This window comes from Bombus pascuorum, chromosome 5 (genome assembly GCF_905332965.1).
Source record: "Bombus pascuorum chromosome 5, iyBomPasc1.1, whole genome shotgun sequence".
NCBI lineage: Eukaryota > Metazoa > Arthropoda > Insecta > Hymenoptera > Apidae > Bombus > Bombus pascuorum.
Window position 1 is genome coordinate 1,215,762 of NC_083492.1, and position 27,839 is coordinate 1,243,600.

The following is a 27,839-nucleotide window of genomic DNA, read 5'->3' on the forward strand; positions in this document are numbered from 1 at the left end:
TTTTACAAACACCACATGAATTATCAGCGTAAATGCTGTATCTACATTTCACGTTTAGCGAACAATACACAAAATTCACACACGATTAGAGTGTCACGATATTTCTAATATTTGAACATATAATAGAAATAATATATCTTTGTTTTTCTACAAAGAAAGATACTGTAGGAAATTGTGCATTCGTGTTTCATTTATTCTTGAAAAACATATCCTCTACTATCTACTACGAATTCTAATTGTTAATACAACTTTGTTTATTATCATTCGAGATTGATATGTAAAATAGGAATGTGATGCTCAATCGTCACGACATACGTTGTTTACAATGAATCGTTTCATGAGTAAATGCGAACAAATGCATGAACATACAATGTGTTGTTTTGAAATATGGTAAGTTTAGCAATTGGAAGGGTACGTGTATGATTGTACATTGATTTAATTGGTCTGATGTAACTTTCCACTGGTGTCAAGAAAGTGGTTCTCGTGTTGTGTTTGGTAAGAATAAGCACAATAATCCTCCACCTGTAAGAGAAATATAATTTATGTTATTTAGTAAAATTCAATTCATTTATTGATTAAAAGATAAAAGTGAAAAAAATACAAATTGTTTCGAAATGTAGAAATCTCAAAAAGATATTTTTTTGTTCAATGAACATATCTATATGCGTAGTAAGCGAGCTTGTCCTAACAAGTAGTCAAAAGTAATTTTCTTCTGTTTTGAGTTTAAAATTGGAAGTGCATTTTTTGGGAACTATGTTGGAAACTATTAAAGATAGAAGAATTATGCCCATGGCGTAATACGGATGTATAAATAGATTTTAACAAATTCATTTGTTAAAATGAGTTTAAGCAATATATAAAAGATGATGACATTTTTGCTCATTTTTCTTGTAAAATATGTATCGATTTCCATGTAATTATTTACATGACGTATACAAATCGATGTAACATAAATTTCAACGTTAATAGCATTTTAAATAGCATTCAAAAAACTTAAAAATTTCTACCTATTAGAAGAGCAGCAACGATAAAAGTTGGTGCTGGACAATACATGTCCAGAAGTTGAGCTATCACGATGTTACCAATAATTCCACCGAGACGTGCCGCGACCATGGAAATAGCAATTCCTGTAGCGCGAAGTGGCGTCGGGAAAACTTCGGTTATTAGACAGTCTAAGGCTGCGTTTCCGCAGCTTATCACACCGCTAAAGATTGCCGAAACGATCAGATTATGGTGCTTGTTGTATACGAAATACAGTCCGATTGAACAGAGTCCTGATGAAAATGTACTGAACACTGCAAATAATGTATTTTATTTACATTGCCATTCGCATAAATGCTAAGTAGTTATACGTTATTCTCAGCGTTCTCCTTGTAAATAGTAGATTCGTTACAAAAAAATAGAAGAGGACAAAGTATCTTTCACACAAAATACAATTGTCGGAGAAAACAAAAAAAATTGTTTAATATTAAATTATTAGTTATACATTACAATAGAGTTCAAAGGTTTACTTTAACATCCAAAGATTTCATTTGAGAAGACTACCTACGTTTATTCGGTACAATTGTAAAATTCTGTTACTTTATACTACTAAATTAGATTAAATCTATTAACAACTACAGAAAGTTAAACTTTTATATCAAAATTGACACATTAATGTAGCATTAAAGGATCTATCGAGTGTAAAAAATAATAAATGTCTTTCCTCTTCTATCTTTCTCAAAAATCGGCCATCTACGAAAAAATCGTTAAAAATTTAATAGCGCGTGATAAAGTATTTATGCAAATATTAAGTAATGCTTACCTAAAAAGAATTTACGACCAAGACGATCCATTCCTAAAACAGCGACGATATTTGCGGGTATGGCGGATGCAACGGTAATCAACGATTCCATAAAAACGGAAGCGCCAATTTTATCCAAGCAATAATTCTCGATACTTTGAGAACCTTTTTGAACTACATATTCGGTCACTTGACATATCGAAGCAACTTCATCAGGATGATCACGATGGAATTCGTCGAAACGATTGAATAATTCCGGAAACCACATCATGAGACCGTAATAACCGATGTGAAAAGTGAAATTGATGATGATCGATATTACGGTGAAACGAAGTATCGGTGAGACGAACAGTTGTTTGCTGTTGTCTACGATGTCAGCGAGCATTGTTTTATATTTGTTTTTTTCGACGGTATTCTTCTTCGGTTCCGGTTCTTGGAAGTCATCCAAAATTAATTCCTTTACCTAAACTCGTATCATAACAATTAAAATTACACTCTTTCGAATTTCCTGAATTTCTATATTCATAAAACATAAGATGGTCTATGTCATTACGTATCTAAATATAAATATACATTTTTTTTTTAGTGCTAATTAAAATAACGAATATATAGTATTTACCGTGTAACTATCACGCGGTTTGCCAGTGTTAATGGCATAGATCCCACGGAAAATATCGAGTGCTTCTTCGTATCTTCCGCAGGACAAGAGGTATTTGGGGGATTCAGGGAGCAGCAGGAGTAGCCCCGCGACGATAAACGATGGAGCAGCGCAGATCAGCAGGAAGATTCGCCAAGAATTGTACGTGAACGATGAGCTTACGATACCGATGTCGTTAGGGATGATCGACCATGCTAAACCTGGTGGTAAAAAGAAGCATACATTCATTAAATTACAAATTTCTTTTTAGACTAAAACAACAATGTTATTTTGTAACGAGAAACGGTGAAACACGTGGATATAAGACATTTACTACTTAATTACGTGAAAATCCATTGTAAAAGTATCGCTTTACAAATTTTAGCAATTTTATCATCCTTTTCAATCAATAACGCGATTCAAGCCAGATGAATCGTAAATATTGTCGTCTAATCACTGCATTTAAAACATTTAACATCTAAACATTTAAAACATTTAAAAATTTAACAAAACATTAAAAATCTAAATTTAAATAGCAGTAAAAAGTTCGTTACAATATACTATGTATATTGGTTTAAAACGAGTATAATGTGATATTAATTTAATAACAGTTAAATTTGATCAAAAGATTACGTAGATTTACCAGCAACAAAGAGGTTTCCAAGTGTCCAGAATGCAGCCATGAAGGACAGCATGGAGCCTCGTTTTGCCTTTGGTTGAAATTCAGCGAAATATGACCAGATCACAGGTCCGCTGCCACCAAGTCTAAAAATCAATGAATTTTTATAAAATTTGATATATAGTCCTTTTGAAATATCGCTATTAAACTATAATATAATACAAAACTTTAGTATTTTTTAATAATCTACGATCCATTTTAACACAGTATTTTATACTATATACATTTTAACTGAAGCGTGTATTATTAAAGAACATTAAGAGTAGAGTCTCATTATTAGAAGCTACTAATAACGCAAAATAATTTCTCTCCCATATCACCCTATTCTATGCACTTCTCAGTATGTAGCATATCGAAGTAATCGACGAAATCGTCGGTGAAATCGCTGTTACAAATATTCAAATTGTAATTTTAATGTACATCGATGAAATTGGCCAGAGTATATATAATACAAAAACGAACGACGTTAATAATTTAGACGTAAAGTGTAAATGGATGGACTTACGCAGCGCCATTTAAGAAACGGAAGAACATGAAAAGTTCATAGGACTGGCTGAAGCTGGAGGCAACGATGCAAAGGGCATTCGTGAAGGAGATGGCGATGAGAACCTTTCGACGACCTAAGGCATCCGCTACGGAGCCCCAGGCGTAAGCACCCGCCATCATACCGATAAAGATGATCGAATTGAGCCATCCCTTGGCTTGGGTATCGAGCTTTAGGTCACATTGTGCACTAGGTAGAATGAAGGACATAGAGATTACGTCCATCTCCTCGCTGGTGCTGACGAAGCCGCACACCGTGAGGAGGAAGTAGTGAAATTTGCCATAGTCTGAAAAGAATCAAGTAAATTCGTATATACGTATTCTGATATAGGCAAGGAAAAGAAATAACCAAGTTACCGGTAAGTTCAATGGCCTTCTCAAAGTCTGCTTTAACGATGGATCCTTTCTCTGGATCTAGGGTCTTGCCCGTTGTTCCAATACCTGTTACAGAAGATTATAATATATTCGATACATTTTAATTTTTGCGTTTTAATTTTTGTTAATAAATAGACAGAATTTCTGTGTAATACTTACGGGCAAGTTCGAGATCCTTAGAGCCACAGCCGTTTAGCCGCTCGTCTTTTACATCACACTCTGAAATAAATGCGAAAACAGGTTCATGTTTAATTTATTCGTATATAACGGTACCACTTAATGATTTCGAAATAAGAATTGCATATTATTTAAATCGGTGAGAAATATGATAATCATATTTAATATTTATAGTATTTTCTTTGAATTCATACATCGCATTACAATATATTCGCGATATTCTGTTTCTTTCTGATAATAAAGAAGGAACAGTTTTTTTCTAGAAGGATTCATTGAACATTTCGTAGTACTTTTAACCTCTGCTGTTTTACAAACGCAGCGTGAAACACGTGGATATAAGACATTTACTACTTAATTACGTGAAAATCCATTGCAAAAGTATCGCTTTACAAATTTTAGCAATTTTATCGTCCTTTTGCATTACGACTCTTCGGATTTCAACTGTTTTGTACGCGATGTATCAATAACGCGATTCAAGCCAGATGAATCGTAAATATTGTCGTCTAATCACTGCATTTAAAACATTTAACATCTAAACATTTAAAAATTTAACAAAACATTTAAAAACTAAACTTAAGTAGCAGTAAAAAATTCGTTACAATATACTATGTATATTGGCTTAAAAACGAGATACTTTGAGAAATAGATTTCGAAAGATACGTACTATGATTGTGCTTTGAATTAAGTTCACTCTCTACCATTCTACGATGTCGGCGCAGTTGGGTGAATTTGGCTTTGTAATAGAGTTAGATGAGAAATCTTCGTGCTCGACGATGGGCTTCGTTCGATATTAGACTGATCTTGTTTTTGCGGGCTGCTGGATCTCGGCGAAGTCTTTCTGCTGAATCTGTGCTGATCTGCTGCTGCTCGTCGGCGGGGCTAGGTTCTACGCTCACTTGTGAGCTGAAACGCGATATAAAAACACATAACATATACAACACATTATATAAACAGAAAAAGGGTATGTATTTCGTGTTACTTTTCACTAAGAACACTAAACAGAGATACGAAAGCTAGTGAAAGTAATAAAGCCTTGCTACGTTAAACAAACGATTGTCTTATTGTAACATGTACATGTATAGATCCGTTACTATCATAAACGATACATTCATAATAAAATTGGCATTGATAATTCGACGTGTACGTTTGAAATCCTCGATATCGATCATCGATCGCATCCAACTATTTTCCTACGATGTTTTACGAAGGTTGCGGTGTTCTATGGTGAATTGATGATAGACAAGTCAGAAGGAATTTACTTTTTCCATTCGAAACAATATCGAGGGTTTAAGTAGGGATTGTAATTCGTAGTTACAGCGATAATAGTGGGCGTAGGTCGTAAGATTCTGAAAGGCAACGATTTAAAATCAGAGGCAACGAAATGATAATCAGGTCTGCACGAAGCATCTTGCAAGAGGGACGTGATACGCGTGTCACGAGGGTACTTAAGTTTCTGTCCCTCTTTAACAGCAAGGAAAATACTACGTATAAACGTGTAATTTATAAACGTTATCGAGGACTTGTTCCTTTCTAAATGTTCGTTCTGTTCAAGTTAAGACGCTTTTTCTTTCATCAGTGAACAACTGAATTTTTAGACACGAGACGAAACGTTAATTAAAATAAAACGAAAAATTTGTATTATCTATACAGTTACGAAGATTGACCTTGATTCACAGATGACTGCACTCGTTTAACATATAAACACTATGATCACTTTAATTATTATGTGTTCCCACAATTCTATGCTCGACGCAACTAACCATCGCATACGTAACAGTCGGTTTTCCGCGCTATCTTTCGACTGAACAAAGTCTCGTAAACTACACACTGAGAATATCGTCATGGCTGAACAGATCAGGCTATGAATAATTTCTTGAATTATCATAACAGCCTCGATACAATCTAACGTGAAAACAAACTCGACGGATACATATTTATCCAAATAAAAGGAACGAACTGAAATCAATTTTTCCTGAAACTGGATGCCAGGAAACCGGGTTTCTCGTTTACTCTAACAAGAATATCTTTATTTCTAGTACAACTATTTCAAATCAATTATTCATTTTTTGCGAAACTTTATGCTAATGTCGTTTGTGTTTTTACTATTCGTGTGATTAACGTTATGGTATAAAAGCTCTGGCGACGTTTCTAACACGGATCGATAAATACCTGTATCACGTAAAAACACATTAATCTTCATTTATTCTTTTATAGAGTGTTCAACGTTGACGAATTTATATTTTATAATCAATGAATTTTATACAACTGCTACTATTTTTAATTAGTACCTTTATTTTAATAAAGGACTGGTTTTGAAGTTTTTGGCGATTATATTTTTGCTTCAAACTCAATCTATGGGGTGTCTATTGTTTACAATTTGAAATTTTCAACGAAATTTTTGTACATAAACTTCTTCTCTAATTTTTTTTTTTTTTTTTATTGAATCTATATTTTAGGACACCCTGTATAATTTCAACTGATATATTTTTTATAGTAAGCGGCACGACTAGATAGGGTTATAAACGATCGATTTAAAGAAAATAATTATGTTTACGAGAAGCGAGAAAGAAATTAATTTGGCCGATCAAAATGAAAAGAAAAAAAAAGTAAAAAAAAAAGAAAGGATCGACCGTGACAGGACTCGAACCTGCAATCTTCGGATCCGAAGTCCGACGCCTTATCCGTTAGGCCACACGGTCGTTGAAGGGTAGTTTTCTGAAATTGATATTTCAATACTAAAAAGAATGTCACCCCTATTATTGTTCGATACGAATTAACGTTATAACGCAAATACTTCAGCTTCTAATATACGATATTATTTGATAAAAATAAATATTCTACATTGCTACTCTAACGCATAAACGATTATAAATTTGCATTTATCGGAATATAGGTAATTTAGCGATAATTAATACGATAATTGTAGAGTAACTTGGCTATTTTAAAAACTTATTTAAATTATATAAAATATTATATAAAGAGTGTTAGCCTGTCGTTTGTATCTCAGAATTATACGATGGAATTTTTATCGCAGTAAATATAAATTGGATTTTGTAATCCTGCGAGTAGATTCGCAATCGAATTGAAAGGTTTGGAATTTATAAGTTTGCAGATGGTTATGTTACCTTGGAATCTCATGTAATCGATATCAGACGATATCCAATACAACCAGATGTAGGAAAAATACAAGAATTTCGAGAAAATGTTGAATCGAATACCTTGGCAAATCCCATTACAGACCCTGAAAAGCTCAACGACATAATTGCGAGGGAGGCGTGTCTTCGTCTCGTTCTAGAAAACGACTGAATATTAGCAGACATTGACGGACATCCTGTACCAAATACTCGCTAAGTAGACGATATCACGCGCGTCTCTTCGAAACCTTCTGCAGACTTCGTGAATCGCGATCATCCGGAACTCATTTTACATATTAACTTGCTCCTTTGTTTCGCTCTACGTGCGCATTTTCTGCTCGTGAACCTTTATTCCACCGTAATCTGTTAATTTTATAATTTTGATCAGTCGGAAATAAATATTTCATCATTTTAACATATACGTACGTTTTTTTATACATCTTATAATATTTTTAACTGCCGCGAGAAAACTGATAAGAGTGTTCCAAATAGAAAGAGCGAAAATTAAACATCTTTTCGGATGCTTATCGTGATGAGCTGTTTTGCCAGCTATATAAATATAAAGTTTCTATAGGACCAAAATCTTCAGGTTGTTAATCATTATCGTGACAAAATGATGTGCGCGGTTGAGTTGGGTAGGAAATTAATCATTAGTTACTTGTTCGATTATGCAACCTGTACGATAACTTAACACCTTCGTCTAAAGTATATCTTTTCTATACCTAATAGTAACGTTATTATTTATATTAATATTAATCAGGTTAATGTAAAGTATATATTTAATAATAAAAATCTCATTTGTCAAATTCCCGAGTACGTTGTATTATTGCTTTTTTTTGTAAAGTATTCCACGTGTTACGTGGAAGATTCTATCATAGAATTTCTCTATACTAATTCTCTCAAGTTAAAACAAACAATCGAATTGAAATAAACGCACAAACTATGTACGTATAGCGTTCTGGTAATTACGATCGTAGTGGTAAAAAGTACTTTAAACGTAATACCAAAAGCTGACATTAGGAAGTTTACTCTTCCTTCGTAACAAGACGGTTTCGCGTATGTAAAGAAGTATATATCGAATATTTCAGAAAGCTTTTACTTGCGCGAAATGTGTCCCGATAAATTTTCGACAAATATTTCCTTCGAATCGATTAAATTAAAACGTGGATTGGCATATGCCTGCTATTTTTCAATAATATAAGATAAGTATGCTTTTATCTCGAGGAAAGAATTCCTCTAACTCGTGCTTCTACGTTTGAAGATCTTCGCGCGTAAAAATTAACGGTAAAATCTAATATTTAAACATTTTTCTACTTCATTTGTTTCTGGTACTCTTTCATTAATTTTATACGTAAATATTTATAAAAATATGAATTTGATTTTAAATTAGCCATCTAATCGTAACTTATTATCAACTATATCGTGTCTTTAAAAGGTTTAATAAATAGTTGGCGATATCGCATTCAGGTCGTTGCACGACACACCGTAATTAACTACATCGGTTAAACTGTCAATTATCCGTTGTGAAATTAAGTTCAATGATCCGTCGTAATGTAATTGCCATCTACGATGATGCGTGTCGCAGGTGCGATCTGTCTACCACGTGCACTCTTGGCACTAATACAGAAAACCTTTTAAGCACAGAATCTATAGAGAATCTAGTACGTCAATTATTTATTTCCTTCCTTGGGAATTTAAACTCGGTGAATTTAGATAGAATTAATTACAGTGATAGATGTCTTCTATGGTATCGCTGGAATAAATTTAATCAACACAAACATCGACCAGAGAATTAAAAATCGAATTCTGTTTTGTCCCGTTTGGTATAAGAAATCTTACAATTTTGGAAAGATTTTTTTATTGAGTTGATCGTCGTTTAATTTTGCGAAATATCGTTACTCGCAAACATAAAGAAAATTGATCTTTCATTGAAAAATTCGAAGATATTTTATAAGTTCAAATTGTACGTGGGTGAATGAAATATAAACGAGACTTTTGTTTCTGAGCGCGTAAATTTAAAGGGAGCGAGCGGCCGCTTCTAGTGTGCATTGGTTGGGATGTCAGGAGTGGGGAGAGCAGGCCGTTGTCCAGTTCAGACACGTTTGGCGGTAGTATTCAAGATGTCAGAGCAACAAGTACACCTCTCAGTTGCGCAACGCATTATTATTAAATTTCTCACACATGAAGGCGTCAAACCAATAGAAATTCTGCAAAGATTGACTGCACAGTTCGGGGATCAGACACTGTCAAGGGCTCGCGTGTTTGCCTGGCATAAGAAGTTCAAGGAAGGACGTGAACTGGTTGAAAATGTGGAACATGATCGTCGTCCTCGAACCAGCATTACGGAGGAGAACATTCGCACAATAAATGCTGCTTATTACTGTGAGCTTTTGAGGGAGGCAAAGGTTGCTTATCGTTCGAAAAGGCGTAACCAAACGATTCGAGACGTCATTCTCCTCCACGACAACGCCAGGCCTCATACAGCAGCTCTAACCTGCACAACATTAGAGGAAATAAGGTGGACTCCACTTGATCATCCTCCCTACAGTCCTGACCTATCGCCCTGCGATTTCCATCTCTTCGGACCGCTTAAAGAAGCACTAGGAGGACAACGATTCCAAGACGACGCGGCGGTGGAGGCCTTTGTGCGCAATTGGCTTCTGACACAGCACTCTTCTTTTTACGATGCTGGGATCAAAAATCTCCCAATCAGCTGGGAAAAATGCATTTCCAAAGCAGGAGACTATGTTGAAAAATAATATGTGCTTGGCTATGTTATTTCACTGAATAAAATTATTTTAAAAATAAAGTCTCGTTTATATTTGAGTCACCCTCGTATTTATCAGAATTTTTATTCAATTTAGTAAAATATCAAGTATCATAGGTCGATAAAAATAAAAAAAAATCGTTCTACGATTATTTTTCGACGTCCCAAGTTCTAACGAATATATATTAGGAAAGAATTTACTATCTTTCTCTTTTTCTAATTTGCTACAATATATTTTTGAGTTAATTACACGTTTTACATCGGTCGAACTTGTGATTATAATGATTGTAACTTTAGACACAGAGGCCGTTACAAAGTATAAAACATAAAACGAGACATAAGCAGCTTCAGCTGATAACAATATTTATAAATTGTCATCTGTATAAACGTTTGCGCATATAGTTTACGATTCGAATTTTTCAGATATACGTCAATTATGTCTGTTACGAGATAAATTTTACATGTGCAGTATGTCCTGAAAGTTTACTTAGTTGGAATAGTTTATACCAATATCTTTCAGAGTGTGAAAACCTCCTTTCATACAGGAAAACGCTAGTTCTTAGAATATACAAAAATAATCTTACTCTTATTTGCATTTGTTATATAACTCGCGAGAGTTTTAATATCGCAAACTTTTCGACACTTACGATAAAAACTAAGGTTGCTGGCAAAAAGACAATTAAGAAGATCTTAACTCAAATTGTAACTTCGTATAAAAAGGAAGAAACCTCAAAGAAGAAATTCTTATGCCTAGAGCTTTTCTTTCTAGCTTTATTAAATATCAGCTGAGTAACAGAATACAAAACAACGTTGTTTATCACGAGGATGAATCACAAACTGTGATAATAAGAATGAGTAGCCATCCGTTGACAATGTTCAGAAAACACTGGTTTGAATGAAACTATTTTTTAAATATCTCGTAACCTAATAAGATGGATACGGAAATGCTGTAAATAGAAACGTAAAGGTCGACAGTTGCAAGAACACAGACTCGAATTGGTCGATGTTCTTGTACCTGCAATAACTATAAACGGCTGCAAAGGCCATAGTCTTTATTATTATCATCGAACTGTGTTCCGAATCATTTTTTGCTATTTAATAAATACGCATGCAATTGACATCTGTGTTTTTATAATTTCCTGTTATTATTACGAAATGTATGGTTTCTTGAAAAATCTTCGTCGATAATCAAACAGTAATAACGGCACGACGGAATGGAAAAATGCGAAGAATTGTGTAATATTAAACGTGTGAAACGTGTATTTATAGATTACTTGAGTTGCGAATGATCTTTTAACACTCCTCGCGTTTTTACCGAGATTCCTGGTTATTTAACGTAGATAGAGGGGATTTCCGCGGTATGAGAAACGAGAAAAGTTTTCTTAAATATGAAAAGTTGCTGCAATTTCAACCAGAAAGTTCATTTTTATTAATTGTAACTTTGGTTCCACGTGATTGTTAGTAATTTTATATTCTCGTTTTCTTCTATAAGACGAAGTAATTTGTGAAACAGTAGGAATACTGTATACGTATATTTTTTATTTAAACAAGGCATCTTCGTAACATACCACACTTATACTAATCCCCTACATTCTACATCGAACGATTTTTCTCGCTGTTACACCTATTGTTTTTCAATCCAATCACACGGAAATGAAGATGAAATAATCTGTGAAACAGTAGGACTACTATATACGTATGTTTTTTACTTAAACAAGACATCTTCGTAACATACGACACTTGTACTAATCAACTACATTCTACATCGAACGCTGTACATCGAACGATGTTTCTGGCTGTTACACCTATTCTTTTTCAATCCAATCATATGATGAAGTAATCAAGTAATCTGTGAAACAGAAGGAATACTCTATACGTATTATTTTTATTTAAACAAGACATCTTCGTAACATATCACACTTGTACTAATCCCCCACATTCTACATCGAACGATGTTTCTTGCTGTTACACCTATTCTTTTTCACGCCAGTCACATGGAAATGAAGATGAAGTAATCTGTGAAACAGTAGGAATACTCTATACGTATATTTTTTATTTAAACAAGACATCTTCGTAATATGCAACACTTGTACTAATCCCCTACATTCAACATCGAACGCTGTACATCGAACGATGTTCCTCGCTGTTACACCTATTCTTTTTCAATCCACTCACACGGAAATGAAGATGAAGTAATCTGTGAAATAGTAGGAATACTCTGTACGTACATTTTTTGTTTAAACAAGACATCTTCGTAACATACCACACTTGTACTAATCCCCTACATTCTACATCGAACGCTGTACATCGAACGATATTTCTCGCTGTTACACCTGTTCTTTTTCAATCCAATCACACGAAAATGAAGACGAAGTAATCTGTGAAACAGTAGGAATACTCTATACGTATATTTTTTACTTAAACAAGACATCTTCGTAATATACCACACTTCTACTAATCCCCTACATTCTACATCGAACGATTTTTCTGGCTGTTACACCTATTGTTTTTCAATCCGGTCACACGAAACCAGTTGCTACACCTTCGTTCTTCTTCCATCATAGAACTACTTCGACCTTGCCGATTTTCCCATAAAAGTGATGAAACTGAAACGATATTGATATCGAATTAACATAAATTAATCCTCTTATAGGATTCCGTTTCGGGGCTTCCAAGTTACATACTCGTGTATCTGTCTTTCGATTCGTCGCTTGTTAATATTACTCTACCGAATTATCCTACCATTTATTTATAAGAATCATTAATTGTTAAATAAGAATAATTTACACACGCAAGTAACTTACGATAATTACAAGCCGAACAAATTTTCTTTCAACGAATACAAGTTATATCCTTGTACAAAAGTTTTATATTCTAAGGTCTTTCGTACGAAAGTGAATGCAAATTAAAAAAAAAAAAAAAATAAACAACACAGCGTGGTGTAAATTCGAAAGTTCATCGAAACCGCAAGAGGAAGAACTATGAATAATAAATAAAGAAAAGATTTGATCGTCGAACTGTCAATGTATATCTACGATACATTTCGCTATTTATCACACCGCTAATAAACACCAAGTTAAATATGTAATCTACTTGTCAATATAGGTAGTTTAAAAATTGTTCGTAACCAAATTACTTAGCTCGATTGGAACACCGTGCTGACGGAAATAAAGATAAATGGATAAAGAAACTCGTAAAATAGATAAAAGCCATTGTAAATATAAAAAATTGGTGAAATTGGCGATCAATGTAAACCTCGAGCGTGTTCATCTGCGTCGCGCGACTGTTAATCGGGGGATCGCGTTTGATTAAAAACGTGGACCGCGATCGCGGATCGAACGGTGCGAAAAGGAAACGAGGTCAAGCTGCTCTCGAAAGCTCTAATCGGCGTGTCAAGCGTGTGGCACTGAAAGTAAAGCGGTTTATAATTATCGTCAGTCTCGCAAGGACATAATAATCAGTCTCGTTGTCGACAAATTTACCGGCGGCAGAGAAGCGATGCCGTCGCTGAAAAGCGGTGTCATCATACTCGTTAAGACTGGTTCACACCATGCTACCACTGCCGACTAATTGGCACGTTTTCGATAAGCGTATCGTCGATTCATGATCGCTCTCAATCAAAAATAAACGTATGATAAATGGATTTCTTGACTCTTTTGCGTTCCTGTTCTGTTACATGTTTTATAATTTCCCTTATCTCGGGGATAGACCAACGTAAACCAGCTTGATCGAGTAAGAACAGAAATTCCTGAATCGTTGAATATTTTATGAAGAACGTTGGAGATATCAAAGCAATAATATTTTTTTTTTTTTTTGTTACTAAGTAGATTGCACATTTTTATTTAGATTTGTATGAAAATGAACGCAATTAAAAAAGTGGAACTCGAGAAAAGATTTATTTTGCACGTGGAATACTTTTAAATTACGGTTCGTATCAACACGTTGAATACTTTTAGATCTTCCATAGCCTACTTAGAATCTGATTTAACAAGGTACTGTATTTCACTAGATTTGCGAATGATAAAGCAAGAAGGACGTTTCAGCGAATGATTAAATCACTCGCAGCGTAATTTGATATTTAATATCTCGTATCTTATTCTAATAATTAAATTTTATCGATCGAAGATCTTTGACGAGACAGGCGAAAAAACAGCGTTTATTGAAAAATTAGTAATAATTAATTGTGAGAATTGATCTTTGCAATTAAGAACGAAAAAATAAATTACTTACTCCTGGAAGAAGCGTGGAATTTCATGAAATTACGATCCAAGGATCCGTGGTCCAAAACGAAAGGATCAATTAATCGATCAACTGGGTGGTGGTAGGTGGGGTGGTCGCATTTAAGAAACGCGGAAATACCGTAAATAGAATGATAAAAGTAAGGTGCGTTGACAAATGATAACAATCACATATGTATATCCTCAAACTTATCGAAATAACATAACATTTCGTCAAGGTTATCGTTTAATTAATGTTAATTAATTAAAACTAGTGATCATAAGAAACCACCGGTTTATTAGAATAAGCGATTAAAGTGCATAAATCGATAAGAACTTCCTGCACTCAAAATTTCGAAAATAATTTTCTGAAACATGTTTATTACTATTAATTAAAATATATTTCCCACGATTATGGACATCGTCCTTCTTCCGAAAAATATTCAGACATCGATTTTCGATGAATTTCTAGCTTTAATCTTTCCTCTACTGTCTACGTCTATAATGACAAATAATTCTGCAAAATAATTAACTCTGCTACTGTTCCAATTATTCTTCGCGTTTGTAAAAAGTAGCAAAACAAAGTATTTAGACAGTTATTTTTCTTTTTATTAAATAGTATCTAATAATACGAGGAGGAATAACAGAGTCAAAAGTTGATAATTTTCAAAAATAATCTCTTTACGATAAGTAAAATGCACTTGTTTAAAAGTCTCGAAAAGAAGCTTCGAATCGACGATCTAACAACAAAGGACATGAAAATGCACAAAAATTTGCGACGCACCGATTTGACGAGTAAGAACGTGTTTTATCGTGTTACACGCGGCTTCTGCGTATAATAAAATAATATTCGATCCGCGAGAGACGGTGCAGCGTTTGGAAATGAAGTGACTGTCAGAGAGTATCGAAGAGTAAAAGCAAACTGCCACCTCCTATCACTCGGTTTGCAAACGTTCCCGTTCGTTTCCTAGTCTATCGAATGACATGCCGATGGTGGCCATGAAGGGAGATGTCCCCGTTACTTTGCTCGATTCGCTTCAAAGGATATCAGATCCTTTGATCCTTTCGTTTCGACGTTGTTTCATCGACCCGTTAACGCTCTTGTTATCACGCTATATCGTATTAATTTGTTAAGAGAGAAAATTGAGTCAACTGTTACTTACGCTATACGTAGATCGTTAATTCCTTGGATATAATAATTTTGTTATTTTCCTATATTTCAATTATAACGAATTACAACCCTTAATCCTATAGAAAATTATATTTCCTGTAAGAAGAAGCGTAAACCGGAAGCCATCTCAGACCGAAAGACAAAAATTACAAACAATAGTAAATAATATCACGTTTCTTGATATTTTATTTCTATTGAAAATAAATTGCATAATATTTGTACGTGGGAGAATTGAAACTGATCTACTTAACATTTATGTAGCTTTGTTAACAAAAGTTTCTGATCGAGGGATGAACAATAATAAGTTAATAAGTTAAGTTGAATTTTACTAGCGGAATTTTAGCAGATCCTAGTAAGTTACGATTGCTCGTGAAATTTAAATTTTCATTAGACTTAATACGAACTTTCCACCGATGATGCCATTAAAATGAAAAAAAATTATTATTAATATAATTAATAAACAGACATTTAATAGCTAAAACACGTTTATATCGAGAGTCTAATTCTTCAGTTGTTCACGAAGATACGAATCGCATAAACATTCACAGTCCAATTATTAAAGATAGTTTCGAAGCGAAACAAACATGTGTTTAAATTCTATTTTTTCTATAAAATTATATTTGCAAATATATCTACGAATTTGCATAAATATCCGCAACTAATTAATTACGATAAGCGTTTTATCGTTCATTGCAGCTCATTTGTATATGCTTGCGCTAAATATATATCTCCGAAGTAACAAACTAATATTATTGGATTAATAGAATCGAAATGAACGTACGTAAGTATATATGTTGAAGATTGATCTAAGTTTAACAAGCTAAACGAAGTTGATGAAGTTTCTTATTGAAGCAGCCATGCTTTTAGTTTTTACGCAAGAAAGAGTGCGCTTATTTTTGCAAAATCGTTATAACGCGTTCTAACGTTAACGAAAATTCGTCTCTGATGAATTAATCGTTCGTTAGCTTGTTAATTAAGGGAGAGATAAAACTCAAGCGTGACCGATGACATTGGGGGAAAGCGATTTTTCGCCTAAGGTAATATGAAAAATGGAAATAAATATGTCGACCTCGTTGTCACTAGGGCAAGGTTTATTCCATCTACGCTCCAAGAATCATCGTAATTTCTTACGCTATATCTTGTTATGTTCTATAACAAAACACAGCTTAATCATTTTCCATTAATGTTAATTAATTACACAGACAAAAAGTTATGAAATTCTTAAGAAATATGTAGAAATTCAGAGAACTACGGATAAATAAATCTGAGTTTTAAATTTAAAAGTACCATAATTTTCTGTTACATCTAAATTCTATTACCTATTGGAATCGCTTCCTAGAACCGCTAGAATAAATAACTATATTTTAGCGTATCATTTGTGAAACTCGCACGTCGAAACGATTTTCAATCGAATTTCAGGCAAACGTAATTCCGGTGTTGGTGAATAAAATCAAAAATTATTCACCTACTTTACTAAAACATTGCTGTAATTTATTGATAAACGTCATGAGCTTAAACTCTATCGTGTCGATAGGACAATAAATTTGTTAAAAAATCTATAATTCTCGGAAGTAAGGTTAAAATTAATGAAATATTATTTTATTTGTTATTTTATCGATATTGCGACACGTCTTGAAGCGAATCGACAATACAATAATAAGTTATAAGCTTGTTTAGCATATGTTTTCACGCCAAAACCTTTTAAAAGTAGTTTTAACCGGTTACGTCTCGAATAGAATAAGATGCTCTAGTCTCAATGTCCACGTTTCGCGATCCTGCATCTTTAATTATTATGTGTTTACATGAATCGCTTGGCTGAAACGCGGTGTTTACTTCGCAGACGTTCGCCATCTCGATGGCTAACTCCCGGCGTACGGTTTTAATTTATTGATTGAGATTAAGATTCATTCGACGTGATGTCAGTCGACGTAATCGTTGGTCAATTTTGATCTTGAATAACGTGTTTAACGTATCGAGCGAAAGTAGGCTTTTTACTGACATTTTTCAAACAGTTCAATGGCCGATGTTATTTATACGAATGCAGAGTCGTGACAAACTGGTTCGTTTCCATAGCTCGAATTATGGAAATCGGGTAATAAAATAGACGAAACGTAAACATCACTATAAGATCTTTAATTCTTGAAGATTCAATTACATTGATAAGTAACAGGAGCATAGACGATCATGAACAACTGCGTCCTCTGCTTCTATTGAACGTTCTAAGCTCGATCTGGCAAACAAGAAAGAAGACGTTCGTTCCTTCTCGCCATCATCTCTCAAAATAACGCAATAGAATCGAAGAACCTAATTGTGCCATTTGTGCGAAACAGAAAACACAAAGATATTAACAATTTCAAGAGATATTAACAAACGTAAATATCTTCCAAATGTACTCAAACATCGTGATACCGATACATTTTGATCGACCGATAATCGGTATAACCAATTTCGATAAAAATATGTAAAATATAAATATCAATCGATCGCTACGATCGTTTCTTTGCGTTTCATACAAATTTCACATTTAACATTGACATCGATAGACCACGGTTTTTCGCGCTATTTCGTATTATTATCGCAGAATATTAAGGAAAGTTTCTCTTTGCAATCTTAACGGGCATGTCTGAGCGAAAAATCGACATGAAATTTTACGTTTAACGATAGTTAGATAGAAGAAAAAAGAATTGTAAAACTTACAGTGTGCGGTTTGCCAAGTCTCGGAGAAGTTGCCCGAATTGGGGAACCGAGAGGCAATGGGAGAGCGCAAACCTTATATAGGGGAGGCCACGAGGCACCAATATTCCCCACTCTTCGTTCGTAGAAGCCACACACAAACGTATCTGCATCCAGAGAGTCAACGACGAGTCGTTGGAAAAAGAGCAAACGAGATCACGAAAACCGACATCCATCTTTTGATGAATAAATTACTTTATATGAGTTTATAGCGAACTTTCGTTCTGACACACTTCGTGTTGTGCGAGTGTCTGCTTGCGAATGCTCTTTCAGAGCAACATAAAAGCGCATGGCGTTGAAGAAATTCGCGGTACTTGCGACGACGCGACCATCGGTTGCGTAACCTCGTGTAAACGATTCCCGCGAATATCGCCGCGACATCGATAGACCGATAGGAGTCGGTCGTTGGACGCCCACGAACAAGCGTTTTTTCCTTTTTAATTGATTGTTTATCGATAACTAACCGATAGTTGGAAAATCGATCATGCATTATCGGTGGATTAATATTAATATTAATTATTCTATTGTAACGAACCTCACGGCCGAGTGCGATCTTTCGTTCCACGTTCCACGTTCTTTCCGGTTTAGTAAGTTATCCAGCTAAACATTATACCGTTCGTATAATATTTGGTGGATCGATTATCAATAAGATAGTGAATTTTTCTGCGATTATGGGAAATTTTGAAACTGCGATATCGCACAAAATACGCGTCATATGCAAGAGTATAGAAAGACAGTGGATATTATTGTAAGGTTAATTATTAGTAGACTGCGAATTTTTATACATTCGTGGGAAATTTAGAAGCGTAATATTCCACAAGATACGGTACATTACGGTAAATTGCGGAAAATATGGAAAATTTCAAGATGCAAAAAAATATGGAAAGAATAGAGCAGTAGCAGAGCGTTGATTCGTCAGAACGGCAATCTTAATCGCACACGTGGCCCAACAGTCGGTTCGAAACGAGGATCAATCGAGACGTTCAATTCCTTTAAATCAGTTCTCTAGTTGTTTCGCGTTATCGACTATCGACGTTTGATCGAAATGGGAATTCCGACCAGCAGCTAGTAGAATTCAGCGTTGGTTCGAAATCATAGCTAATTGTGGTATTGGTTTCAGATTAATTTAGTATTGTCGTATAAATTAATTCGCGAAGCACAGCGAAGGACACGTTTCGAATTCTTCCGCGCCATCTACACGTTGTTCCATGTTGTACAATCATAAATTTAGACAAGAGCGTTTAGACAGATTTATTATACTTTTCTGAACTTGCTCTCCTGCCAACAATTTTGCTGGTCATTAGCTAAGAGAAATTTCACCTTAAAAAGAATCTCGTCGTTCGAGAAGAGCAAATTTAACGAGTCGCTTAACGAATAAACAAATGATAAATCGAATTAATTCGACAAATGTATCTGACGAACAACAAAGACACCGTAATACTCGGTTTTATTTTTTTCTTCTTCGTCTTACGCAATATTACTTAATCGCATTACCGACGAAAAAATAAAACAGCTCGTCGTAAAATCTTTTTACGCGATTTCTTAGTTCCTTTTCGTTGTTACTTTAAATCCTGTATGATTTTGATATCGGTATTATGCCATCGAAGCTATATCGAAACCAATATATTATCGAAAATCAAAATAAATACTGATATTTTTGCGATTTTCCTCTTGTAGAGACGTTACGTTAAAATATGTTTTATTCTCAATAACTAAGAACCACGACGATATATCGATGCTGGTCTTCTTCCATAATTATTTATTTACAATATCAAGGAAGTACTTTACGGTATGGCGAGATACAAGTTTCCGGAAACGACTCGCCGAAATCACCGTCCTTGCTTAACCTGTCTGCTATTTCTTCTGACACAAAGCGTATAACCTATTTGCCTCGAGTAAACTAGTCAAAGTTAACAGCTACCATGTAGTTATACATCAGGAAATTACAATAATTAGGAAAATATATTAGAAAACGTTTAAGGTTTTCCGTTTTAATTTTTATCGGAAAGTGAACTCAATCTTCGATTGTAACCAAAAATAATCCGAAAATAAATATCATACGGAGAGATTGAAAAATAATTTTAACGCCATTTCGTAAATGAAATGTTTAACAATTGCATTGCTTGATTTTCGAAGAATATATCTCAATTTTGTTTTTTGGTAAAGCAAAAGATCACGGATGGACGATCGTGCGTTTTCCATAAGACAAATCGGTGGTTCGTAAGATCAATCAACGGTAAGAACAGAGTCGAAATTGAACGAGAATGTATCGCTAATTGCGCAGCAATCGTGTCGTCAATCATGTGGGTTTACCAACTTTAAAAAGATACACGTCAACTGGTGTTGAAAGAAACGTGATAATGGAGACACTGTTTGTAGTAAATCTTACGGCGGCTTAACAAGCGCCAAAGTGGAACCAGCTTTTCGAGTCTTATGCACACGAACTACAAACCATTGCGAGTTCGCCACTAACCTAAAGGCTGATTCAGACACGGCCAGTATCCATCGAATAGCAAGTAAAGCCGAATCTATACTCTTAACTTTCGATGATCATTGCGGATGAAACGAGGATGAAAGCGGTGTACATTCGCTTTTACATGCTACTTGACTAAACTACTGACCGTGTACGAACCAACCTTTACAGCTTCCAACTTCTACGATCCTGTAAAATAGAATCATACGATAAATTTGATATTTATTTCAACCTACTTGATGTTTATTCTGATTATGGTGTATTAGAGGAATTATAAAGAAAGTTCGATTTTACGTGTAATTTCGAATTAAGACAGAATTTATTAGAAATATAGTTATAGTTCGTTGGCATAGTCAACCATATTCTATTTCATCGAATCCTACTCTACTGAATTTTAGTCAACCTGTTTAGCCCATATTTACAGAACCGAGGTCGCTTGTATTTCCGTCAACCTATTACTCTTAGTACGTATCTTGTATCTTCCACCACCTTCGCGATATCGTCGCAAATTTTTACGAACAAATGAAACGCGTCTTGCACTCACAGTCATCGAGATACCAGGCGTGATACACGCACAGAAACATGGTTGCATTGTCTTACAATCTTACTCGGCATTAATATACGCAATGATATATGACTATCGTGTAATCGATTGTCTCGCCGCGCAATGATTGTCTCTATTCGTTTCTGTTTCGCTCGTTGCGGTGTCCTTCGCGATGGCAACTTCTCAAGCTCGATGTTCTCGGAAACGAAGCCCCGAACGCAATTTTCGTATTCTTGATCTTCGTCCTATTTCAGGTTAAGGCTTCCCTCGTGCTACGAATTTAGGTTCTCGGTGTATATTGAAGTTACAAAATATTTAGTACAAGCATATGTGTAGTTATTTCGCAAAGATCACAGATCTATCTAAACGGTCGATTATCCAATATATTTTAATAAAACTCGATAATCGGTAAGACCACGTTTGACACTTATTATATACTCAAGATGGCTTTATAAACACCCAATAGACCTCATAAAAGATATAACTTAGAAAAAACGAAACTGGCACCCCGCTGGGGGTAGCCGCCCACATGCTATATTTATTTTTTATTTTTATTTTTTTTTCTTCACCAACAAGATATAACACTTTACCAAATGTCCATAAGGACAAATTGTAAAATAACCAAAATAAAATAAAAAAAAAAAGATGGCTTTATATCAATTTTTTATTGAATACATGTTTGCGACAAATACCTTCCAATTTCTATATACATTTTCAGATTAGTTTCAAATTTGACCAATGTAATTTCGGATATATTCCGATATAAATTGTGTCGCATTACATATATAACATATATGCCTAACGTGGATATATATAATTTTTCTATGGCGAGTGTTTAAATATTGGATCTTTATTGGTTTTGTAAGGAAGAATTAACTTTGTGGTTCTGATTGAAAAATGGCTCTGATAATACATTAAAACTATTTTATCGAAATATTTGTCGCGTAAATATTTATTTCAATAAATGAAAATGTAAGATAAGAAATATCGATGTTGAAATAAAAGTACAAAAGAAGAGAAAGAACTAGGAATATCGGTTAGTAAGAGATAGATTTCATTAGCTACTGGCTGATTAAGAACGCGAAACAATGGCGTCGTGATCGAAACGATACGCAATAAATATTTTCCGGACTATGGTCTTTGGCATTCTAATCAACGATGATGTTATCGAACTTTGTTGAACTTGGGAGACCACGATGTATCAGTAGTATCCAGTCCTATGAAACCTACGATATCATCTGCATAATAAAATGCCCAAATAAAATTATATTACATACTTTCCAGTTAACACATATACGATACAGTCTCGGTGAACATTTGGGATATTTTCCCAAGATCTGATCATATACATATAATAAAATTGGGATGTAAAATAACGCGTATCGATAAATGATTCTTCCATGTTATCCGCATACTTAAAAAATTTCTCTTAGCGATAGAAGCAAAAATAGAAGAATACTCTATTACTAGTTTTTAACACTGAGAATAAAAAATACGAAATTTAAATTTACTGTCGTAAACTTAAACGATCCAACATAAATCGTTGTAGTCTTTAATCTATGATACTATGCGAGGGTTAAGAAATCTCTTGGTAATAGAGAAACACGACCGACGATGAACAGAAAATGCGAGTAGGAAGTGGGCCAAAGAGCGGAGCAAATTGAGCAAATCGTTACGGAATGAAAATCAAACGCAGAGACAGCTTTGATGTTGCATCGATCGCCAAAACATACGTGTTAACTTTTGAAATAAAAAAATAAAAAGAAACATGAATCGTGCTTTTCATCTGCGGTGTTCGCACGACTGTGAATTTTATCGCGCAGGGATTGCTCTAAATCGACAGAAATAGAATAAAGTAGTAACATGAAAAACAATCCAACATGGTAAGAAACGCGAACGTGGCCGAATGTATCAACGCGGTAAATGCGTTCAGGTGTACAGTGTACACAGACGCGTGAAAGTAATGCGAATTATGCACACGCACGGTCATGTGTGTCCGGCGTCGTTTACACGAGTTGCTCGTAGTGAATCATCGAGCGTACTGACGTCATCAACGTGCTCTGGGGGCAATCAACCGGCAAGCAGCGTAAAAATCTTGCGGATCACGCGTCACGTACTGCACGGTTGCAGCGTGATTGCGTGGGTGGATGTTGCGAGTTGAATGGGAGCTGAATGCCCGTCGTTTCGGCGGAACCCAAGAAATTCGATGCAGTTCGCGTCACACAACGCTCTCTTCTCGATAACCTCTTCTCATATATACAGTGAGCGACAAAAGTATCTCGATACTTATCAAATATTACAACGAGCGCTATACTTTGAGCATTTCGTATATTTTTGCATATTATGCATCCTTGGATTTTCAAACTACGCATAAATACATAAAAATCCACTTATTATACTTACATTCGTGGTTGAAAAAAGCACGTGGTTGAAGCAAAGTAGATTTTAATTTACAGAATATAATTAACCAGTTATGTTAGTTTTCTTTGTTTATGTTGAATTCGATGAGATTCGAATGAATTCGCAAAGGAGCCTAATTTTCTCGATAAAGGTACTGCGAAAGACACCATTCTAGAATTTCTAGGATCTAGGACTCGAGGGCGGTACACGCTGTAACTCGTTGGCAATGACATCCTGGTTCAAATAGCGATCCATGTGAGAAAATCGGTTTCATTGCGAAATCGCGACATTTGCATTTCAAGCTAAAGAGAAACCAATATTTTCGCCTATTACGATACTATGTGTTTACGTATGTTAAACCACGTGTGTTTGTCACGCATGACTTGACTCGATCAATCTTGATACAATGAAATATTTAAAATATATAACTCTTCGTATGTTTAGCTGTCTCGCTTTTGGTTACTCTTGCTTTACCGTGACTTGCATTGTGAAAAGTGTATTTTAATATTTCGATCACCCGTTTAAACATTTGTCTCGAAAAAATATATATGTGTGTATTTTTTAAACAAAGTATTATTTACAAAAATTACATTTTACGAAATTTAAACGAATAAACAGAAGGATAGAAAAATATCGCATCAACCATCCTATCTGAGTTTAATAAAATCGCGGTAGATCGATTGTATACTTCTGGTAATAAATCTGTCGATCAATGAGGCCAGAATCAACCAATCGATGGAAATCAGATTGGAAATCCAGTTGTTGCTGTGCTAGATTTCCGCCATACCTACGGTGAACTATTACGTTTACTTCGTTTTATTACTGTTGCGAGATTTCAATTTGTTCGTCTCACGGATTTATCTGATTTTCCAACGCGAATAAATTTCAATTTTTCACGTTGGACGTTTGATTTTTTTTAAAGGATCAACTCTGCGCTACACATACCAAGTATGTATAATAAGTACATGCTTCTGTCATTTTTTATTATTATGACTCTTTTCATTTATCTATCTGATTTTTCGATATTAAAATTTTTCAAATCGAAGATATATCTTTAAGTAAATAATGTAAAGTTCTAGAATTTTGAAAGCTTTGTATCTACTGTAATTGCGAACAGCTGTAACTTTGTGCATTTATCATTTAATTATTGCAAGACGTTGAATTGTTCAACATCTGTTTTTTGTCGAATCTTTTAAAGATCCGTTCTTCCGGGTGTCGTAATTTTTTTAATGTTGCTTGAGTTTTCAAAGAAAATTGCAATTTGATTGTGCTCATCTTTTCATGTCACCGTGCAAAATATGATAATAATGGGCTGTTATCTGTGTTTACCAAACCGTTTCGAAAACTAGCGAGCAAAACGTACTCCTTTTAAAGAGACCAGATCTGCAATTGTAATTTTTTTTTTCTCGACTACAGTTTACTAAAATACCAAATTTGTGCTTTCAAAAAATGAGATACAGAATTAAGCTACTCGAAAGAAGTCTTAGGAAAATGATAAAATTAAAAAGTTATAAAATAATAAAATTATATTTTCTTGTACGTTATCGAATTATAATATAGTTATAAAATCGTGGGAAAGTTAAGCTGCTCTAAAAAAGAAATTATTCCCTTACATCAACTAAAGGTTAGAACACAGCATCAGGTAATAAATTTTCGAAGGATTCAATCATTTAATAATATTCTGCTATCTTTATTCTTTCCTTAAAATTAACAATTTGCGTTACATTATGGCATATTCGAATTTTGCGATCTATTGCAAATTGTACTTGTGATGAAGAATTTTGAAATTTACGATATAGACACGATCTTGAATCTTGCGTATGTTACCGATACGGTGTAGGCATATACGGTTTTTGTAGGTTAGGCAATATTTCAATGCTGGATAAACTTCTTTTCCATCGATTTATTGCATCACGTAAATCAAATTTAGAGGTCGGAAAATTACGTCGTTTCGAATGGAAAAGTGTCTAGCACCGAGCTTCAAACCTTAATTATCTAATGCATTACTCAATCGTTAACTCTGACTTGTTAATGTTGTTACATAACGCATATAGCTGGTCTAAATTTCTCATAGGCCTCTTATCTGTATAGAAAAAATTAAACGAAATATTTTCTGATCCTTGTTACTACTAAACAAAATATGACTATTAAACAAAATGGACGTTGTACATTTTCATAATGATATTTGATTCAGGTAAGTTTACGGAAAACTAAAAAGAATGGTAACCAACATAACCCTGCAGCTTTCATTAGATCAGTGTATTTTTAAATATTTAATTTTAATATTCAATGTAATTTTACCTTTTGCGTATTCCATGCCTTTTATGAATAAAATATCTCAAGAATAGAAAATATTTATAGACACACATACAAATGTGAAGAAAAAGCGAGAATAGCAGACTTAAGTAAAATATTATTCGAATTTTCTGTGTATAAAACGTATCAGAACTTGCTACTTTAAACACCATTGCAACTATCCCGAGTGTTCGTACGTGTCACAAATGACCGGTATGATCTATTTCCGCTCGAAATCCACTAGACTTATTATCGAGCACTGTAAGCTGATTTCACCACGAATTCATTTGATCTACTAGCACCCTATTAGACACTTGCAAATGCTAGGATGCACACGAAATACTACTACTTACATCAGTTCATTTAATTTACTCGCTCATGAATGGAATGCACTTCACGAAAACGCAGCGAATCTTTACTTAAAGCAATAAGGAAGTTTGAATTAAGTAATGGATTTAAAGAGATCAAGCCAATAACAAAGTTTCACACTGATATGTAACCATCGAGCTTTTTTTCTATTTTAATTTCAGTTATACTTAACCTAATTTTTTGCTGGAAATGTTATAAAATAATCGATTTATATTTTGTTTAAAAAATGTTTAAAAGACGATAATAAAGTTTCGAATTAGTACAACCACGATATTGTATTAATTAACTCTAATCTAATTTTATAGAAAAAAGAATATAACAAATTATTTAAGAAATGTCGAAATAAGAATATTTAAAGGATATTACTATTTTATAACTAGTAATTCTGTGTTTTTTTTTCTAATCATACATTACCTCGTAATTAATGGCTTAAACATTATCGAGATTAAATATGGATTAAGAAAATTGGATGTTGCGATATGATCATCGTTTTATCCAACTGAATAAGTGGTTTCACGTTAATATTAAAACCTCCTTATAGCGAATTATATATTATACTTGAAACATTACTTAATATTACTTGATTTAACTTGTATCGTTAATACTAATACAATTGCCTAACAAACTTTATTCAAACGAACTTATACCATAGAACTTCTTCTTCTTCTTATTCGTTTATTTATAGTCGCATCAACTACAAGATTTTTAGCGACTACTTTGGGTTGAAAAACACACATGTATCGTTGTACCTAAAAATTTATCACTAGGACTAAAGTCACTGAAAAATCTCTAACAACCACTGAATTGCGGAACGACGGGAGAACCACTCAAAAGAAGATCAAACCTAATTTAGTTACTCACCTAATCATAATATCTCGTCTCGAGACGATTTCAAACCGGCAGGAGCTCATTCAGCGTAGAATTCGCGTTACCTTTTGATACAACACTTCCGGTAACACTTTTTTTCCTCTTTCTTTTTATTACGATCCAAGTTATAGGAGTTGGCGAGGCGTCGATAGAGAGATAACTAAATCACTACGAAGGGGTCAGTTCGCGACGAGTACGTCTGTCAATCTGTTAGTACAACTGCCAACTCAGGGACGTCGCACGGGACCGCGAAATCAGGCGGCCCCTTCCCCCTCCTTTCCTTTGTGCACAGCACTAGAAAAAAGGTATATCTCACGCGAAGGGGGATAATAGACGACCATTGACAGCTTCACGGAAGTAATAAAACTCACGGTTAAGGATAACTAGCTAAGCGCGAACTTGTCGCTGGATAAATAAATTTACGTTGAACCGGAAGAACTTTCTTGTTCCCTCTAGATCGATCACTCTTTCATTTCGATTGTATACTAGGATTTTAGGGGAAAAGTGGCACAGGTAAATTCTTTTTGAGAAAGAAGAAGTATAGAAAATGATATGAGATTAGGGTTATGTAGATTCGTATTATTTATCTACAAAATCTAATTATCAATTTCTTTAATATGTAACATTTCTATATGTGACAATAAATGAAAAGTATAACACGCATCGAAGTGTCGA

The 27,839-nt window shown here is 34.3% G+C and overlaps 1 protein-coding gene and 1 non-coding gene across 2 annotated transcripts; both read right to left on the reverse strand.

Moving 5' to 3' along the window:
• Positions 1–27,391, reverse strand: LOC132906660 (synaptic vesicle glycoprotein 2B). The gene is made up of 10 exons (XM_060959030.1): positions 27,159–27,391; positions 4,859–5,097; positions 4,177–4,236; positions 4,000–4,083; positions 3,605–3,929; positions 3,064–3,185; positions 2,403–2,641; positions 1,805–2,246; positions 1,008–1,295; positions 1–522 (listed from the first exon to the last, which is right to left on the reverse strand). Exons 2-10 carry the CDS (start codon positions 4,893–4,895, stop codon positions 467–469), a joined length of 1,653 nt encoding a protein of 550 aa, XP_060815013.1. The 5' UTR covers positions 4,896–5,097; positions 27,159–27,391; the 3' UTR covers positions 1–466.
• Positions 6,821–6,893, reverse strand: Trnar-ucg (transfer RNA arginine (anticodon UCG)). The gene has a single exon. It is a non-coding gene; the product is annotated as a tRNA-Arg (tRNA).
• Positions 27,392–27,839: the final 448 nt, after the last annotated feature.